This window comes from Numida meleagris, chromosome 4 (genome assembly GCF_002078875.1).
Source record: "Numida meleagris isolate 19003 breed g44 Domestic line chromosome 4, NumMel1.0, whole genome shotgun sequence".
Classification (NCBI taxonomy): Eukaryota; Metazoa; Chordata; class Aves; order Galliformes; family Numididae; genus Numida; species Numida meleagris.
In genome coordinates, this window is record NC_034412.1 from 52,198,161 (window position 1) to 52,218,528 (window position 20,368).

The 20,368-nt window shown below is 41.6% G+C and overlaps 1 protein-coding gene across 8 annotated transcripts in view; it reads left to right on the forward strand.

The window, feature by feature from the left end:
• The window catches only part of WDFY3 (WD repeat and FYVE domain containing 3), a 142,078-nt gene extending 126,255 nt beyond the window's left edge, over window positions 1-15,823 (forward strand). For all 8 annotated transcript variants that reach the window (XM_021394984.1, XM_021394990.1, XM_021394987.1 and 5 more), the window contains 12 exons: window positions 1,201-1,292; window positions 1,623-1,835; window positions 2,683-2,830; window positions 3,774-3,928; window positions 4,379-4,537; window positions 5,996-6,175; window positions 7,874-8,056; window positions 8,665-8,761; window positions 9,779-10,108; window positions 11,179-11,290; window positions 11,522-11,719; window positions 12,132-15,823. In XM_021394984.1, coding sequence (XP_021250659.1) covers window positions 1,201-1,292; window positions 1,623-1,835; window positions 2,683-2,830; window positions 3,774-3,928; window positions 4,379-4,537; window positions 5,996-6,175; window positions 7,874-8,056; window positions 8,665-8,761; window positions 9,779-10,108; window positions 11,179-11,290; window positions 11,522-11,719; window positions 12,132-12,252 — 1,988 coding nt within the window. In that variant the 3' untranslated portion in view covers window positions 12,253-15,823. The remainder of the gene's footprint in view (window positions 1-1,200; window positions 1,293-1,622; window positions 1,836-2,682; window positions 2,831-3,773; window positions 3,929-4,378; window positions 4,538-5,995; window positions 6,176-7,873; window positions 8,057-8,664; window positions 8,762-9,778; window positions 10,109-11,178; window positions 11,291-11,521; window positions 11,720-12,131) is intronic.

Here is a 20,368-nt window from a genome sequence, read left to right on the forward strand (position 1 = left end):
ATAAAAATATTGGTCTTGTTTGTTTAGTTTAACATCTGATAAATTTAGATTGTGATCATCAGGCAAAAGAAACTTCTCAACCAATATTAGAACAACAGTAGGAATTTTTTTTGTTCTGAACTGTTGAAGTGTGATACTTTGTTTTTTCATATTTATCCTGCTTCCATTCTATTTCCTTGCTCTCAAATAGAGAAGAAAACATTCAAAGCCTATTGAGATTATGCAAGAAATGTAGGACACTACTTGTACTGCTTGCACACCCGTGCAAACTTGGAAACTTGCTGGTGTTCCTCTGAGCTAGTAAGAAGCCTGAATTGTCTCTCAGCAACAGATGGCAACACAGGATTATAACTGAGAAGTTTTAATAAATAGGTTTTTAGTAGTCTAAACATGCCAGCATTAAATATTCAGAGTGAGAAGTGAGCTCTCTGGAACCCAGATGACTGTGTGTGGCCAGACCATGCTTAGGGAACTGACCACTGTCCTTGGGTGTGAAGCTTGTGGCACACAGCTGTTAGCTCATCAGTGTCAGTACATGAATGTTTAGCTTGTACTGTCGTGTAGTTATTCTCATGGGTAAAACAACATTTCGCTTGTTTGACACAAACTGTTTCTATTTCAAAGAAAACAAATCCGTAGCCCAAAAGCTGTTTCACCAAGGCTTGTCAGTGCAGTTTGCTGTGATAAGCCATCAAGTACCAGGATTTATTTTCCTTCAAAATGCACCCAGCTGACATGTCTGCTGCTATATATGTGCTAAACAGAATATTTTTCCTCTCTAAAATTCAAGCTGTTGCATTTATTTGTTTTTACATCGTGAATAAGTACTAACATGGAAGTCAAGAAAAGATGAGAAATGTGCCTTGGTGCAATGATGGTTCTAGCTGCCAGCTGCACAGCTTCTTGGGTATCAGCTGTTTCAGTGCAACAGTACTGTCATCTTCAAAAGCCTTAGTAAGGAATGTTTGGGTGATTTCTATTTTTCTACTCTTGCAAGATATCATATATGAACAACTAAGTCGGAAGTCTTCAGATTTTATTGCCTGACCTTTAAAGATCAGGCAATATTTAAAAGAAAAAAAGTCTGAAAGATGTTTCCTTGTGAAAGAAAGACATTAGATTTTGTTGTTGATTTTAAAAACCATTGCTGTTGCTATGTGGTTTCTATGCTTATCTCCAAATTTTTTATTTGTTTTACAGGCTGCAAACAAAACGGCACTAAACTTGGAGATGTAATACTCCCTCCGTGGGCAAAAGGAGACCCTCGTGAATTTATCAGAGTTCATCGGGAGGTAATTCGAGTTTTAATGGCAATAGAAAATGTCAATTGTGCCTTTATACTGCAAATTAAACGTGACTTGATTCATGTAGTTGCAGCTGCTATCTGGTCCGTGAGTTCTGAGTTGATGGCTGTTTGTTACAAATAGCTGCAGAATTGGCATTTCCTCCTCTTCCTTTTTGGCCAGAGAGTAAGTTAAGGCAGGAGTTATTTAAATGAAAAAGCTTTATCAAAACATATTGAGAATATATCAATGTATTCTGCTTTTTCTTTTATGGCAGATGTAGTAGATTCAACTGGTGATTGACGTGGCTAATTTCAATGCATATCCTTTGGATTTCAGGCTCTGGAATGTGACTTTGTGAGTGCACATCTGCATGAGTGGATTGACTTGATCTTTGGCTATAAACAGCAAGGTCCTGCTGCAGTAGAAGCTGTAAATGTCTTTCACCATCTCTTCTATGAGGGCCAAGTGGATATATATAACATCAACGATCCATTAAAAGAGACAGCTACTATAGGATTCATTAACAACTTTGGACAGATACCAAAGCAGGTATCCCATCTGCAGAATTTCTGTTTGCCAGATGACACGTGGGCTGAAATGTATTGAAATAGAAGAGGAAAGTGAGGAGTTAAACTTGTTGAGAATGTTTGTGCTTATTCTTCCAGTGATGTGAAATCATCTATGTTTCTACAACAAAGAAAAAATGTGGGCTTTGCTCACAAGATGGGAAATGTCTTTTTTTCCGTTTTGCTCTCATAAAATAAAGATTAAAAGAACTATGACATCATGGTTCAACTTAAAAAAGAAAAAAGATCAGCATTGGAAAAATAAGTATGTTGCTGCTGAAAATGTAACACTTAACATGTCAGAGGGGAACAGTGGAAGTGCCATTTCCCTGTGATAAATCAATTTCTATAATAATTTCTATAATAATAATAAAAAAAAAAGGGATGTGCCCTCTCTCACACCATTAGACCAGCCATATGGAGGTGTGGTGTGGTGCAGAGAGGGCTGAGGCAAGCAGGCCTGCTGTTGCCCTCCATGCCCAGTGCCTTGGTGTAAGCAGTAGAAATATTTGTGCATCCTCACAGCTCAGCTACCTCAAGTTTATGTATGTTCCCTGTACTTTGAATATGTTAAAAGGTTGTAAACTTTCAGCCTTGGAATTGCAGCTTTTATATATCATAGTTGGATTTTGTATTATTTGCTGAAGTCTTACCAAAATGTTTGCTGTGAACTGTTAGTGGATGCCAAACAATGAATCCACAAATGCTGAGAACAGTTAAATGGCGCTTTCTGGATGCTGATCTGTAGGATTTCTAGAAGGTGAATGGAACACCACTGATCTTCTATAGCTCCTGCTCCTGTAAACCTGTAATTTCTTGATGAATTTTAGCTCTTCAAAAAGCCACATCCTCCAAAGCGTGTTCGAAGCCGACTGAATGGGGAAGCTGTGGGAACATCTGTGCCCCCCGGTTCCACAAGTGACAAGATTTTTTTCCATCATTTGGACAACCTGCGGCCATCTCTTGCACCAGTGAAAGGTAAAACCACAGTATTTGGAGCATCTTTCCATATTTAATTTAGCTTTTTTGCCTGATATTCGTAATGTTTGTCCTTCTGAGAGAGAGACAAATTTAGGATACTCTGGTGCTGTAAGGTTGTTTTTACTTCCTTTCAGGTGTATTTTCGAAAGTGGCAAATCTGTGCCAATTTAGAATAATTTTTTAAAAGAGAGGGATGAAACTGAGTTCAAGCATTTCTTGAAATTTGAAGAAGAAGTGTTTGAAGCAAATTCCAGAAATGTCTGAAGGATGCTCAGGAGACTGTTCCCAAGCCCACAAAGGCCTCGCTTTTTGTGATTTGCTGTGGAAGAAGGATTATTATCATTATTACTTTTCAATGCAAAAAATGCTGAGAATGTTGGCAGGAAGGGATACTGGTAGCTGCACTGAGACCAAAGGGGAACAGGTTTTGAGTTTATCTCTGACACTGGAGTGAATAAAAGTTAACACTCAGCAAAGTAGGTAAATCCTAGATGGTATTTTCTTTCTTAATTGATTAGATGAATTGGTGCATGTCACGGAGAGAAAAGGATGTACCATTCTGCAGAACATAGCAGGGCTATACTCAAGGATAGGAAACAAAAAAGCATTGGTCAATTTTTGCAAAACTTGTTTAAAAAAACAACAAATAGATCACTTGCCTGTGGAAATATTTGGCCAAGGCAATGGAATCAATACCAAAAAATTACTTTTAATTGTGCTGAAAATTGCACAATCACTTTTAATGCCCCGAAGCATCAAAGGGATAACGTCTGTGCCTTGTTTGGCTTGAAAGATGTCTCCTGCGTCATTGCAGGTGGGACCTGAGCAATTGTTTAAGCAATACAAAGATTTGGTTTTTGTAGAGCATCCGATATTTAATAGGATTGGACAGTATCAGTCTTTTTTCTTCAGTAAAAGATAACCGTATCTTCTTTTCTAGAGCTCAAGGAGCCTGTGGGACAGATTGTGTGTACTGATAAAGGCATTCTGGCAGTTGAACAGAATAAGGTTCTCATCCCACCTACATGGAATAAAACTTTTGCCTGGGGCTATGCGGACCTCAGCTGCAGACTGGGTACCTACGAGTCGGACAAGGTTTGCCATCTGAAATTCATTTCAGTGCTGAAAAGAAATCACTATTTAATAGTGAAAGAAATCTAATGGTGGAAATTTAGTTTGTATATGAATTAATGAAATTTTTTTGTGTGGTGTGTTTTATTTCTCCCTATCCAGTTTTCTTCATCAGAACATGAGCAGAATAACATAAGCCAATTCGTAATAACTTTTAACAAGACTGCGAAAAAAAACAACACCAAAATGAATTAAATCATGCAATTAAATTTCATCTCTTGTGTTTTCTCAGGAGGCATCTTATGGCAGAGGCTGGAATTGTTAATGTTTGAGAAAAACATGTAAATAAAAGGGGCAGCAGCAAAATCTTGGTTACTTAACGGTTCAGTTTGCAGGATGGCACTTGGGCTTTTATTTTTTTCATACCAAACTCTAATCCTGCAAGTAATCCTTCTCTGTTTTCTTTATTTCCAGGCAGTAATTGTTTATGAATGTTTGTCAGAATGGGGTCAGATACTGTGTGCCATTTGTCCCAACCCCAAGCTGGTTATCACTGGGGGAACGAGCACAGCGGTGTGTGTATGGGAAATGGGCATCTCCAAAGAAAAAGCTAAAGCCCTCACACTGAAACAGGTAAAATGCAACAAAGATGTTGATTAGGGAAGTGATGTTCCAAGATCAAACGAAGTTTGTGAGCTTTGAAACTGTGAGTTGAGTAGACTTGGAAATCTGAATAGTCCCAGTAGTGATCTACACTGAAAATAGGTAAAATGTATCTTAAAAATTTCATCATTTTGAGGACTGTTGACTACGTGGAGCTTTTTGTAGAGATGCGAAATAGGATAGCATTGTTTTTTAAAAATAAATTTTAATAATTTATTTATTTAAAAAAAATTTAAAAAAAAGTATGCAGATGTGTTTTGTGTGAAATATTCTGCGTTATTGTTGTGGTCTCTATAAAATACTTCCATGTGAAGACTGACAAGGAGGGCAGCGAAAGAGACTGTCTCTACTGTTCATTTCCCTTTTTCTACTTTTTAAACTACTTCTGTATTTTCTTTTGGAGTTATTTAAATTGTGTTTCTGGGCAAACTTTGCTCATGCTGGCAGCAACGTGCTGTTTGTGGAGCGTAGTATACTCCTTCAGGATACTTTTATATTGTTTTTGCTTTGTGAATTCAAAACATCTATCTTGAATACAACGAAGAAGCACCTGTGTTTTTAAGTCAGTTGCAGCTAAGTGCAGAGGTAGTGTGTCTATTTAAAACAAAACAAAAAGTCAAAAAGCAAGACAAAAACAAAAACCCAAGAAACAGCACCAACAAAACACCACCAACTCACCATGAACAAAAAAAATAAAAAAAATTCTCTAGAAGCTGTATGTCATTGTACTAAGTATTCAGATTATAAGTGTCACTTTTCCTGTTAGCATCTTAATAATAGGACTTTTTTCAGTGGAAAACTTCAACTAAAACTTAGCTGAACAAACGTAGAGAATTATTAACTAACTTTCCAACAATGACTGTCTGAAGCTGTATTTTAGAAGTGATTTGCTAACAGTCACTGCAAGATAAGACACTGTATCCTGAATTTCAGGGCAGCATATTTAAGTTGCTCTGCTTTTGTCAGGGAGAACAGAGTAAATGCAAGGCCAGCTGCTGTAGCTTATCTGATGACTTTGTAACTTGATAAACAGGAGAAATCCAGCTGTATTCCAGGCTTCTATTCCAGTTGTTACTTCAAGCCTAAAATGTAAAAAAAAAATGGGGTCTTCTCAAAGCACATGTTTGTAATTTTCTCCTCTTTGCAGTTAATTTTGTCTTTTTGGTTGTCATTTCCTCTTTTGTCTTTTCTCAAATACCAACAGGTATTTAAGTAGGAGGTCGTTCATGTTTACAATGAATTTCTGCTTTCAGAAAATGACTCCTGTCAATTTCATTTATGGAAGCAGTCACCAACTAAATGCTTTCAGTCCTGCTGGGCCTTCTGAGTTATTCATGTTCACATTGCCTGAATGTCTTTAGGTTTAATACAACAACTTCTGTGCTCTCTCTTGATTGCAGCGTTTGCCTCCTGTTTTTTGTTTTGCAGGCATTATTGGGTCATACTGACACTGTCACATGCTTAACGGCATCACTAGCTTATCACATCATCGTGAGTGGCTCACGGGATCGCACCTGCATCATTTGGGATTTGAATAAGCTCTCATTTCTTACACAGCTTCGAGGTCACAGGGCTCCAGTTTCAGCACTCTGCATAAATGAATTAACGGTAAGAAACAAACGTCCATGTGCAGTGGGAGTGTTAGCAAGAATCTGGAATTGTTAAACTGAAGAAAAACAAACTAGGCTCTTCCATTGGTTTGGGGAAACTTGTGTAACTCGCATTAAAACTAATTACCTGGTTTAGGGAATAACTTGTATCTTCTGTTCCCTTCAGAGCAGCTTGAGTTTTGCAGATCTTATTAACAGTGCTGGCATCAGTGTAACCAGTGGAGAGTTCAGAGTGGGTTGTGAGACCTGCTGTGGAAGCTAGGAAAAGATTAATACAGTCAAGAAGTCCTCTCCCTGACTCTCCTATCAGCTACGCATAACAATCTCCAGCACTCATGCACATCAAAGTGTTTGCCTGAGATGAAACTTGAGTTAGTTGGCCCATTGGGGCTGGATGGACAGTGTTCCAACTGGAGCAATCTAGTGATTGAAACCAAGATAAAATAGTACTGCAATGTAAAGGGTAGTAAGAGGCACAGTTTGTTAGCTGCTTGTCCAGTTGTCGTAGTGTTGCTGGTGTTTTAAACCACAGCAACCACTTCCTCTCTGCACTGGATGAAAGGACTGTCTCTTGCCCTTTTCCCAATAAGGAAGGAATCATATGAACTTTGATGTAGCACATGTCAGTGAAAAAGAGTGGAGGTTTGAGCTGAGTCACATTACTGGTAATGGAAGATACTTAAAATATGCAATAGGATTGGTGAAAAATGAAGGAATCGATCTACTTATTACATGCTATAAATTCAACAGCCAGGTTGTTACTAAGTCTGCTTTTTTGTGTACAATCTTAAAAAAGGTATATCATCTTACAGCTTTATTTAGAGTCTCAAACTCAGCCTGAACAGGAATTACTGCAAAGTCCCTGCTGCAGTCATAGAATGGTTTGGGTTGGAAGAGACCTTCAAGATCATCTAGTTCCAACCCCCCTGCTATAGGCAGGGACACCTCCCTCTAGACCAGGTTGCTCAAAGCCCCATCTGGCCTGGCCTTGAATGCTTCCAGGGAGGGGCCTTCCACAACCTCACTGGGCAACCTGTTCCAGTGTCTCACCACCTTCACAGTAAAGAATTTCTTCCTAATATCTTGTCTAAATCTACCCTCTTCCAGTTTAAAACCATTTCCCCTCGTCCTGTTGCTACATGCCCTTACAAAAATTCCCTCCCCAGCTTTCCTGTAAGCTCCCTTCAGGTATTGGAAGGCCTCTATAAGGTCCCCCTAGAGCCTTCTCTTCTCTAGGCTGACAAGCCCCAGCTCTCTCAGCCTGACCCTCCTAGGGGAGGTGCTCCAGCCCTCTGATATCTTTGTGGCCCTTCTCTGGACCCGCTCCAACAGCTCCATGTCCTTCTTGTGTTGGGGCCCCCAGAACTGGACGCAGTACTCCAGCTGGGGTCTCATGAGAGCAGAGTAGAGGGGCAGAATCACCTCCCTCGACCTGCTGGGCACACTTCTCTTGGTGCAACCCAGGATACGGTTGGCCTTCTGGGCTGCAAGTGCACATAGTCAGCTCATGTTGAATCTTTCATCAACCGACACTCCCAAATCTATCTTCTCAGGGCTGCTGTCAAGCCATTCTCCACTCAACCTGTATCTGTGCTTGGGATAATGCTGAACTATGCAAGCAAACCTGGCTTATGTTTTTGCTGAAATAGAACCTGAGACTTGTTTTCACATGTGGAGGTGTTATTTATGTTTTCAGGGGGATATTGTATCATGTGCTGGCACTTACATCCATGTATGGAGTATTAATGGCAGCCCCACTGCAAGCGTGAACACTTTCACTGGTCGAAGCCAGCAAATCATGTGTTGTTTTGTGTCAGAGATGAATGAGTGGGATACCCAGAATGTCATCGTGACAGGACATTCAGATGGAGTTGTACGGGTACGTACTCGGAACCACTGCTTAGAAAAATAAGTTTAAGCCTTTGCAATAGATAAGTAAATTCTGTCCAACACAGCGTCCTGGCCAGTACCGAAAGTGGTCCTGTTGTTCTGGGGTGCTTCATTATATTTTCAGCCACTCGTTGCTCACCGGCTTTTATGCCTAGAGTTTGTAGCTTTTGTTCTCTGCTTTTATTCTGCACACTTTTAGGTAATTCATTTTGCTGCCTGGAAAGAAAAAGAGGAAAAAGAAGGAAAAGGGAGAAGAGCATCTCTGTTCACTGCCGGTCCAATCTGGCTTTTATTATTTTGTCATGTGTGTGCCTGCATCTGCCTTAACCAGAGTCTGCTGGTCAGATTGCAGTATGGAGTGGATTTTTTATTTGAACAGCTGAAGCGTTAAATAATAGCACAAGGCTTGTTTAGCTGTCTTTCAGGCACGTATGTAGTTGACCTCCTATGCCCCTTGGAGAAAAAACAAATGTGACCTGCCTGTTTTGCTGCTGGTGTGATTGTACAGTTCTAATAATCCCTCTTAACTCTAGCACTAGCTAGGAAGAAAGCTAAGAGTTCCAAATATGCCAGTTTGCTTGTCCCCTGTCCCTCCAGTTCTGGCGGATGGAGTTTTTGCAAGTACCAGAAACACCAGCTCCAGAGCCTGCAGAGGTGCTGGAAATGCAAGAGGATTGCCAGGAAGCACAAATAGGTATGTCTCCTACCCACAGTTTGGTATTTGCCTTTTATCCAATTTCTTCTTTACTTAGGTAAAATCCTGTGGTTGTGCAGTGCAGAACAGATGATAGAGGTGTTTTCTCTCAATGGAGAATAGAGGTCCATTGGGCATAATGAAGTGTCTGAGTTCTCATTCACCACTTCACTTAAGTTTATTTCATACTGCTGTGAGTAAGGAAAATCATGGCCATCCTTCCTTTTGTTCTGTGAGGAGTAAAATCCTTTCTGTGGTTGCTTCTGCTATCAGTGAACCTAATGGTTGCTACCATTGTCCAAAAGCTATGTATTTCTCTATTTTGAAATAAAATTATAGCCTAACAGCAGAGTTAACAACCTGGTGTTCTGTCACTGGAATTTTACACAAGCAGTACTGGCCACGCCATAGTGTTTTCTGTGGCCTGAAGAATTTGGTCTGTACTTGATGGGCATTTGCTTTACTCATCTCATCTTCCTTTTTTCATCTTCGTGTTGAAGATACGATCTAGATTTGGTTATGGATCCTATGACGCTTATAGGGTGCTCACACTCGCACATGTATCACCGAGAATATAAATGTATTGGTCAGTTGCATTTTCAGATCATGTTAAGGCTGTTGATAACGTGTCTGCCTCGTGTTTTTCAGTTGTCTCATCGTTGCTGACTGTTTACTGTTTTCCTGAGTGATGGGAGGAATTTTTAATTTTTTTTTTTTTTGCTAACTTGAACATTTTTGAAAGCTGTACTCGCGGTGTCTTTCCCAGCCTACCTCAGAAGAACTATTGTAGGAACTACCTCTAGTGCCAAAGAGATGAAAAACTCCTGCTGGTGTTTACCATGGTGGGAGCTGGATCTCTGCAAAGGCTCTGAGATTCCCACATGTAATTTCCATTTAGTCATGCCATGGTGGCACCTGTTGGGTTGTAGGCAGTATAGCAGCAGGAAAGGAAAAAAGCTCAGCCTATAAGCAGTTCTGCTAACAGTGTTCTCCAATGTTCCTGTTGCATGAATACAGGACAGGAAGCCCATGAAGAAGACAGCAGTGACTCTGATGCAGATGATCCATGCGTTGGCCAGGATGCGAAACCGCAGGAGAGCCAAAGTCAGCCAGGCAGCACCAGCCACAGACCAAGGTCAGCCTCCAACAGAGTGGCAGCGGCATGGTCAGCGGACAGCGGCTCGGATGACTCCAGGCGTTGGTCAGACCAGCTCAGCTTGGATGAAAAAGATGGTTTTATCTTTGTGAATTATTCTGAAGGACAAGCAAAAATGCATCCCCACGCTCAGGTTAACCACCTGCACCCCAGCTATGCTGAAGCACGGCATTACAGCAAGCTTAAACCAGGTAAAAGAAATAGAGTACGCTTCCTTGGTCAGATAAATTTGCTGTCAGGGCTCACCCAAATGGCAGTATCTCTGCAGCTTTGAGCGGTGATGGCTGATAAATTCCAAAATCATCAGTGAGAAGTTTCTTTGTTGAGGTTGCAGATTGTTTTTCCTTAAAAATGGTGGTGGGTTTACCCTGGGTGGCAGCTAATCTGCTCACTCACTGACCCTGCAACAGGATGGGGAGAGAGAATAGGAAAAGCAACAGGGCAAAAGCGCGAAAACTTGAAGGTCGAGATAAGGATAGTCTACTAAGCAAACTAAAGAGGAAGATAAAAGCCGAAAACCAATGATGCAAAGGCTCTCACCACCTCCTGTTAGGAGGCTGATGTGCAGCCAGTTCTGGAGCAAATAGCTTCCTTAGCAAAAAGTGCCCTTCCCTCAGTTTGGTTGCTGAGTATGATGCTGTATATGATACGGAATATCCTTTGGTCAGTTGAGATCAGCTGCCCAGCTTGTGTTCCTGCCCAGCTTCTCGCACACCTTCAGCCTACTTGCTCCTGAGTGAAAAAGAGTGGGGAAAAAAGAAAACCTTGATGCTGCGAAAGTAGTGTTCAGCAGTACCTCAAACACTGCTATGTCCTCAACGCTTTAGTCTCATAACCAAAACACAGCACCATGGGGGATGCTGTGAAGAAAATTAACCACGGTTGGAAATCTGAATCTTGGCAACAGGAAAAATTAATAATAATAATACTGATGAAGCACTCTCAGTCCTGCTGGGCTTCAGTGCCAGCTCCACTCTGTACGTTGCAGTTCTCTGCATCTGCCAGCTGCATGTGGGGAAGCTGCATGTGAGACTCTTTGCTTTGTATTGCATTTTCTCCTTTCTTGGATGTGTTGGGGAGCAGTTGAGAGTGTGTTTTCCCTGAGTGGGAAATGAGTCTCTGAGAGTTCTCAGCCTCTGGGGAGATAAAAAATGTTTCCTTTCTACAAAGTAAGGCACATGGGTATTTTGGGGAGGGAGGAGGATATAGAAATGAGAACGAGCACATCTGCTTTTTTCCCCTTCTTCCTGCTCCCTTCTAGGATACCGATGGGAGCGTCAGTTGGTGTTTAGGAGCAAACTAACTATGCACACTGCATTTGATCGCAAAGATAACGCACATCCAGCAGAAATCACCGCCCTCGGCATCTCCAAGTGAGTAGCTCACAGGTGATCACTCAATGCATTTCTTCAGTGTTGTCAAAGGATGCAGACAGTGTTCTTTGCATAATGCTGTTTTGTGGTGGTTTTTTTTGTTTGTTTAAGCACTGGTTAATATCTTGGGCATTAATACATTAAATATTCTGATCTCTAAAATCAGCCATCGCTATCTGTACCTTACTGGGCCAGAATTGTCATGGGAATGCTTTTGCTTTTTTCCTCCAGGGATCACAGCAGAATTCTCATTGGGGATGGCCGTGGCCGAGTGTTCAGCTGGTCTGTGAGTGATCAGCCGGGCCGGTCGGCAGCTGACCACTGGGTGAAGGATGAAGGAGGGGACAGCTGCTCGGGCTGTGCTGTCCGGTTCTCACTCACGGAGAGGCGTCACCACTGCAGGAACTGTGGGCAGCTCTTCTGCCAGAAGTAAGCTAGCACCAGCCTCCTTTAGATCCTTTCCCATACAGAATTTTAGGCTATTGCATACCGCTAAACTCTACAAACAGAGGTTTTCCACTCCCTTATCAAAACAGAACTGATTTAAAAAAAAAAAAAAAAAATCAGTACTGTCAAAATTTCCAGGGAAGAGATGGAGAAAGCAGACAAGCCCCTTTATGTAAACAGTGAAGCTGCCAGCTTAACGTGGGTGTCAACTGAGAATGAAATAAAGTAATGAATTCTAGACAAATTAACTTAGCAAAGGACAAAAAAATATATTTTCAAAATTTGTTTGGATGGTGCTGAGGTGTTTGAAGTCACAATGATTATTTCCACATCTGGGAAGAAAATGGTGATGTTGGGAGAGGACACACGTTCACACTGGTGTTTTCCTCTGCAGGTGCAGTCGGTTTCAGTCTGAAATCAAGCGGCTGAAGATTTCATCACCGGTCAGAGTCTGCCAGAACTGTTTCTACAACTTGCAGCACGAGCGGGGCTTGGAGGAAGGGCCCAGGAATTGACGAGGTGGTGGTAAATGGAGACCATAAACGGTCCCGCTGTCACCCTGAGAGCTAATTTGAGCGTTGTGCTGCGATCAGAAGGGAGTAGAATATTGTCTGTTTACACTTAAGTTTATACTGCATTTTAAGCACTGAAAGTATAAGGGATCATTGAATTGATTTGTGTTGATGGAAGGTGTGTGATGAGGTGAACGGCACATTGAAGTGAAGAGCAAGGCCCAGGAAGACATGGTTAATAACCACAGATACAGTAGAACTGTCAACCCCTAACTCTCTGTTGACATGGCTATGAAGAAAATCCTCACTTATCCTAAACACCAGTTCTTGTCTTGTTTTTGTAGAGCTTAGTCATCTGTACTGGGGTGGGGGGTGGGAGGGAAGGGAAGGCTTTTTAGAAGATAGTTGTAAATCTGCCTTCTTCGCAAGCAACTGTGTATATTGTAAATAGGTATAATGGCCTTTTTATCTAAATAAGAACCTAACTGCCTGTTACATGGGACTTCAGATTAACCACTATACTTTGTGTGGCATCTTCCTCATCTATCAACTTAAATATGAATGTTTAACAAAAAAAAAAAAAAAACCAGAAAACTCAAAGGCATTATGTGTATTTCTGTTATAAATCCAGTCTGTGCACGTTTGTTCTTTCAGTTGCCCACAGTATCTTAATTTAAATAAGGCTATTCATGGAATTACATGGATTTTTTTCAAAAGAAAACTTTTTTTGAGAATAGGACTTGGAGTATTTTATTCTAGCTGTAAGATAACCAGGAACTAAATTGTAAACTTTGGTTGCATTTTATACCAAAACTATTTACCGCCTCAGTGTTGTTCATATTTAACAAGGCCTGTTTTATACATATGTCAGAGCTGCAGTTTTGTTAATTACTTGGTATCATTAGCAGCTGATTCATGCAGTGCAAGAACCAGCTTTTACCTTCTTTAAGTCAATAGCAATTGGCTTGCATATAGGTACAGAATGAATTTCCTGTGCGTAGAATTTTACCACTGTTGTCCCGTAGCTTATTTGCAAAAAAAAAAAAAGAAATAAAAATAAAAAAAATAAAAATATTTGGAACAACGTAGTCGCTCTGGAACGGGTTAGCACTTGTCCTGCCAGAGATGCTTTTAAGAGCTGTCTCCCTGTGTCAGCAAACAGCATGACCCTGAGGACAGTGGTAGATTACCATTACCATTTTTAAGTTTTAAAATGAATTGAACTGCAGTATTTTTTTACTACTCTGTCACTTCTTTTGCACTACATGTGGGATGAAGTAGAGACACGGACATCCACTGGGATTGGAACACATGCACCACACAGGCCCGTGGACTGCTTTCCGAAGGAGGTTTTGACAGTGGGTTTGTTTGTTTGTTTTAATATACGTGTATATATTTTGTAAATGCGTGACAAACTGATCTAGATCTAGGTATGTTCACAATGGGTTCTTCAAAACAACAGTACGGATGTGACCCAAAACAACAGAAGACAGGCAGCCCCACTTTTGCTCTGCAGAATGTCAGTGGGTGTATTTTGTTGCAGACGGCGAGGTTTCCCTGCACTGGCAAGCTTTGGGCAGATTCTGTCACCGGGAAGAAAATGGTTTAAGCTGTTGTTGGAATTGCAGTGTGGGAAATGCCAGCCCCTCTGTGGCAGCGGGTCCCTGCACCTTGGGGACACGCCTGTCTTCTCTTGGTTGGAGCTTCTAGATCCATTTGTTAATCCTAACCACTTGCTCTCTACCCTGGTACACATGTTTATGCACTGAAGGTTAAATATGTATTTTGACACGTTTGTTTATTAAGTATGTGCTGGTCTGTAAAATGAGAAATTCCTGTTCTGGTATGTATACTAGATCCCCAAATGAGCGGAAAGGCTTTTCTAGAGCCCTTGCACACTGTTGAGTAAATGCAGGTTTGTTTAGGTTAGCTGACCCAAATAGATCCCTTCGGATCCAAACTGTGATAAGTAGCTGCGTTGCATGGCTCCCTTGGCAGATTTATTGTTGAAAATAGAAGGGGGGAAGCCCTCAGTAAATGTGCATGGAGTGCTGGAATATCTATATTCAGATGTTCTCTAACGTTGCCTTGACCCTTCCCAAAATGATGCGAAGCCAGCATAGTTCAGAAGATGGGCTGGTGGTCTACGTGTTTTCTGTTTGAAGAGAAGGCTCTTTTAACAACCATTAAATGCTTTTGAGTCCTCAGAGATTCTCCCCTCTTGCCTCCAGTTTTCAAAACAAAACCGAATTTAAGGAAGAATTCGGTTCCGTGAATTGATTCCAATTAAACCCTAATCAAAACAGGGCTTCTGGCAGTAACTTTGGTATAACCTGAATATTAAAAGTAAAATCTGGCATATATCACTAATGTGGGCTCATGAAGACTGTGCGCCATCAGTGGTGTAATTGGCCGTATTTGGCTACGCAGGCACATGGCACCGTTGTCGATCTGTGCTTTTTACCTTTGGCAGCCTACTAAAATCAGGATCATTATTCCTTTCAAAGCCTGTAGCGTAGAGGTTGGTTCACATTAGCGTTTTGCAAACCAATAACCACAGCCTTCTGACTTAATCCCTCAGTTGCACTGCTCCAAAGCCGCATTTGTGCTGGTAGGACGTGGAGGGGAAGAACCCTGCCTGCTTGTATTTCCTCTGGCAGCTGGTGCTGTGGGCAACTGCTTCGTTCACTTGGGAGTGTTTTTTTCATCCAAGCTTCTAATGCAAAGACTTGCTTTGTTTTCCATGTAAAAATGGGTTGCGCAAAAATATGCTCATGTACACTAACATCAGTAGACTGTATTCTCTGCAAGTACCTCACATGTCTTCTCCTGCCTTGTTCTTTGTAGTATATTCATGTACTCTTAACATTCGTATGTAGTGTGCAACTGTAATGTCATGCTTATGAGAGGGGGCTGGCTGCCTCCAGCCCGCAGTCATCAGTTTAATAGCAGAACACTTTAGATAAGTTATTTTGCACTTTCTTATGTATAAAATTGGTAGATACTTATATTTGCTTTGTATCATTTAAAGACTCCTTTTGTTTCAGTAAATGAACTGTGTATAAAATATTTATGCAGTTGAAACTGTTTTTAGACAGTATTTTTAATTTCAGCAAGTTTGGTTACTTGTTGCATGACTATTAACACAGCTGACTTTTTGTGTCAGTGCAATGTATATTTTTTTTGTCCTGTTATTAACTTGTAAGCCCTAGTTAAATGGCCATTTATTTGTACAGCATCGGGAGTGAATTGAAGATAACTGGCTAAGACTGGAGTGTGGAATTTTGTACTATATTGCAGAATCCAATATCTGTTTTTTGGTGGTTACGTAAAAGGCCTGACGATTTACTATCTAGTGTGCAATCTGTGATATCTGAATGTTCATTGTATATTTGTCTCCAATGCAAAAAGTTTAGAGTAACACAGTTACAATACATGATTAAATGCAATAGTTCAGGTACTTAAGTATTTTTTTCATTTCAAATAAATACCTGCTATTTACCACCAAAAAGCTGTTTTGCATTTGTTGGAAATAAGCAACATTTGCAGCGGAATAAACATTTTTAAAATGGGAGTGATAGTTGATGAGTACCATGTTTCTTTATCCTCCAGATACATAAACTTGTTGCTTGATATCATTTTGCTTTCTGAACGCAAGTACAGTCATCTGCGGTGATGCAATGTGAAACTGTGAATTTTTTTTTTTACTTTAAGAGTGTCATTGTAGACAGTGTGAAGCCAGCAGAATTTGACAGTGTTTAGAAGAATAAGCTGTACTGATACAGAGAAGGCAGACAGTAAAGAATAATCTAAGTCACGTTCCATAAGGACGTTTCAAGAGGAGAAATTACTGAAAACTTAAATCATCAAATCATCTTTGCCAAGGAGAGGACAACTGCTAGAGCAGCACTTGACCTTATCTGGTGAGACACAGCTTAAGATCCTCAAACACTGAAATATTTTACTAATGCTTAGAATCATAAAATGATTACAGTTGGAAAATACCTCTAAGAGATAATCGTGTCCAACCACCAACCCATCACCACCATGCCCACTTCAACGCCTTTGCATACTTTTTTCTAATTTAGTAGTGTTGAAGAAGGTGGGATTTTGTCGTGATGGTTACTTGCGTAGCAATGCTGGCTGCTAACCGTTTTTCTCCAATTATAAAACAGGCTTTGATGCAGCTGGACCTGCCATGTTCCTTGCCTGATTAACACCAGAACTCACACTGCATTCTCAGTGCTTGTCAGTAAGTGATTTCTTTAGCTGTAAGATAAGAGTACCTTCAAGTGATGTTATTAACCATCTGTGCTTACTGCATTCAGCACGAACTGATTTCACAAAAGCTTTGTGGGGGTGAGAGGGGGGTGTTTAGAGTGTATTTAAGTGTGCTTTGAGGTTATAGTTAGCCCAGCTATTCTGGTGCCACAGAGCAGGTCACAGAGGAGCTTCAGCAGAGAGCACTTTGAGCCAGTAGAGCACTCTGGAGTCATGGTGCTGGGTCTGGGATTGTCAGGGAGAAATGCCCTCTTCCCCCCGCTCCAGGCTGGTTTGTGCAGCAGAACCGCTTGCTGTATGGTAATTCAGCATCTTCTTCTCACTGGCAAAAATGTGCTAGCCTTCTTCATAGATCCGTGCCACATTAAGGCAGCAAACCTGTACTCAATGTCATGGAGTGTTCTGAATGATATGAAGAACCTGTAGTTATAGTGCCATGAGTAACTTTCACAGCTTTTTTCCATCTCTCCAATATACGCTCCCACTGATTCAGTCTTTATAGCTAGTGACCATGCTTTATTTCAGGAGTAGCCTCCATTTCATTTCTTGCTGTAGGAGATTAATTATTTTGAAATTTTGCCAATGGCACTGTGATAATTTGGTCAAACCTGCTCATAGGTAAAGCTTTGGTTGCTGAAAGACTTCCGCTTGGAGACGTCTGGCTACGTGTTTCCTCCCACTTCTCTCAGTAATGCAGCAGAACAAATAGTGATGGAGTGACAGGTAACACACTGAAGCGGTAATTCCTGCACAGCCACAAAACTATCTGAGTTGTAGTTTCCTTTGTGTGAATATCACCATTTGCACTAGCTACAGAATGTGATGTTAAATTAAAAAAAAAAAAAAAAGACAGGTTTGAGAAAGGTTCAGTGCATTATAATGAACATATTTTACATGTTGCCTTTCTAGCTGTGGGAAAGAATATTGTGCAATACATTTTGTAAACTTTCTGAGTGTAAAATGATACTGGTAAGATCTGTCAGATCAAAAAGTTACTGGAAAAAAAACCCTCCAATCAAAATTCAATAGCTACTTTGTGATTTCTTGCCTAAAAAAGGGTCTTCCCCGTAACTAGAAGTTCGGTGGTAGACCTGAGGGACACGTAAGGATAAATGCAGATGGGCTAACGCCTGCTCTGGAAGGCCATTGTTGGTGCAGGGGAGATGCACCAAGTCTTCGTCTGCGGCTGGTGTGGTCAGCGCTCCCTCGTGGTGTGCCTGCAGTCTGCTGGAAGCAGCTTCTATAAGCACTGCTAGTTCAATTCCACACTGAATTTGTCTCATTTCCCTTGGTGGTGAACAAGCTGCTGGCCAGTAGGGGACTAGCCCAGGTTGTGCCGCACCAATGGGATGCAGATGGTGTTACTGCTAGGGGTACAGGCATGGTGCATGCAGCCTGTAAAACCTTCAAGAGGATGACCGTTGGTCTGGTCCATCAGCAGGGGCTCTTTGTGGCTGCCCAGGCTCACACAGGATGTGGCTTTAATGGAAGGAAAGCGTGTGGCTCCGCATGACATGCTTCTTAGCTTTTTTCAAGGAAGAAGGAAGTGAAAGATGTTCAGAGGGGATTGAGGCTTGTCATGGACAATACTTGTTCTGAGAGCTGAAAACTCTTCACTCTTCTGTGGTAAAATACCAAGGTTCTGTTGAGACCTAGTCTGAAGAGAGGGAAAGCATGTGCAGCTTGCATTTAAATTCACCTCCCCCTCAGCTTTGGTAGAGCTGCTGCTTCTTTGTCTGCTGAGGGGTCCCTCTGTTCTGATTGCAGTGTCTCCTTTCTCTTTCTCAGTGTGTGCCAGGCCACGTGCAGCACCTCAGAATGTGCAGCAGGAGGGCAGGACCTTGAAGTCCTTGGCTCCTGTAGCATGAAGTTCACTGGCAGGCTAGTCTGCAAATGCTGTAGGCTTTCCATGCATTGTTTGTGAAATACATCTGGGGCTGAAAAAGCAAACCCAGTTTCAGCATGAGCCAGACTAGTGGCCAGGCAGCTGCTGCTTAAGCCAGCTTTCCAGGGCTACCCAGACCTGTCATAAACTGTGTGTAATCAGCTTTCAGTAACATCTCCATCAGCTGCTGCCTTGGGGATTCTGGGAACTGGAGACCTTGACAGATTTTATTTCCTGAAGAACAAAAGCCCAAAGGCTTTTTGCAGACTCTCTGCATGATGCAGTCATGGGGTCTGCTAGCTATAACTGATTTACTCATAATGTCCAAGGCGGAGAGATATCTTTGATCTTCCCTAACTGGAACCGGATGACATCTCCAAGCAACACAGATCTGCATCTTCACTAGTAGCTCATACTGAGATTTGTTTGTTCAAATAAGCAGGAAAGGATGAGAATCATAGAAATATTAGGAGCAGGAACAGAGAGCAATTTTGCAGAGGAAATGGTCTTAGTAGATACTTGCATTGGTGCTGAATTGCAAAGAGCTATTTTATATATTTACAGATAACTTGTGGGGTGTATGTGTTTGTTTAAAAAAGAAACAACATGTAACATTGGGGAATCTGTCAGATGTTCAGTTTAGGGAAGGGCTGCAGAGGGCTTAAAGCTTCTCAGAGTGCCTCATGCCAGAGCAAGTGTTTTTCTATAATGCCCGGCTGCTCTCCTGTGGTTGTCCTGGAGATGTGTGGCAGGGAACTGCCATGCTGCTGCCGGCACACAGCCACGCTCTCCCCTCCTGCTGGTGAGAATTAACCAGCAGGTCACAGGGACAGTCATTATGGGACAAATGCTCCGATTACAGAGTAACCTGGTAGCAATTTCCCATCTGCTGACAAACAGTGAGGAAAGGGCGAAGCTGTCTAGCAGGTTTCTTCACGTGCTGCCTGAGCTCCAAAACTTCACCTACAGAAGCAGCGACTGCAGGACCCTTACCACCGCCTGGTCAATACATGTAGGTATCTTAGAGCCAATAAGGTTCTAAATTAGATCAGAAGTTGAATGGCAACAAAGGATAATGAAAAAGACTTGCATTAATCCTAAATGGAAGGGAACTCAGCCATAGGGAAGTGTAAGGACTTTGCTGAAGTCTCCTTCAAAGAGAGGAAGAAAAGTTAGATTTGAGTTCAGCTGTAAGAACAGTAAAGATTAAAAATAAGTTGTTGCAGTTGCCACAGTATTGCTTCTGCATCAGAGCTATAGAACTCTTGGCTAGTCTTTGCTCCTCCTTTTTTTTTTTCTTTTGAGTAACTGAAAAGTCCTAAATTAATAGAATAATAGAATCACTAAGGTTGGAAAAGACCACTAAGATCATCAAGTCCAACCATCAGCCCATCCCCACCATGCCTGAATTGAGGTAGAAGTCAAAGCATCTTCTTGTGTTGAGGAGGGGCCAACTTGTTTCCTTTCACTGTGTGACAGAGTGAAATTGCTCTCCTTGACAGCTACTTCAGGTGCTTTACTGGTTCACAAAATAACGTTTTAAGGCAAACTTGCATTTAGAGAGTTGGCATTTTGATTTCCTGGTATTGTAACATATCAAAATATATGAGACTGAAATATCAAGTTAGAACACATGGCCCTGACGAAGTAAAGCTGCAGTGAAGGCTGACAGAGCACAGAGATGGCTACTTTGCACCACTTATTGCTGGTGAATGCCTTTGTATCATAGAACTATAGAATGGTTGGGTTGGAATGGATCTTAAAGCCCACTCAGCCCCAACCCCCTGCCGGGGGCTGGTTGTCCCCCACCAGCTCAGGCTGCCCAGGGCCCCATCCAACGTGGCCTTGAGTGCTTCTAGGGATGGGGCATCCACAGCCTCTCTGGGCACCAGTGCCAGCGCCTATGCACACTCTCACTGAAAGGCATTGCCTAGGTAAATGTGTTTATGGCAG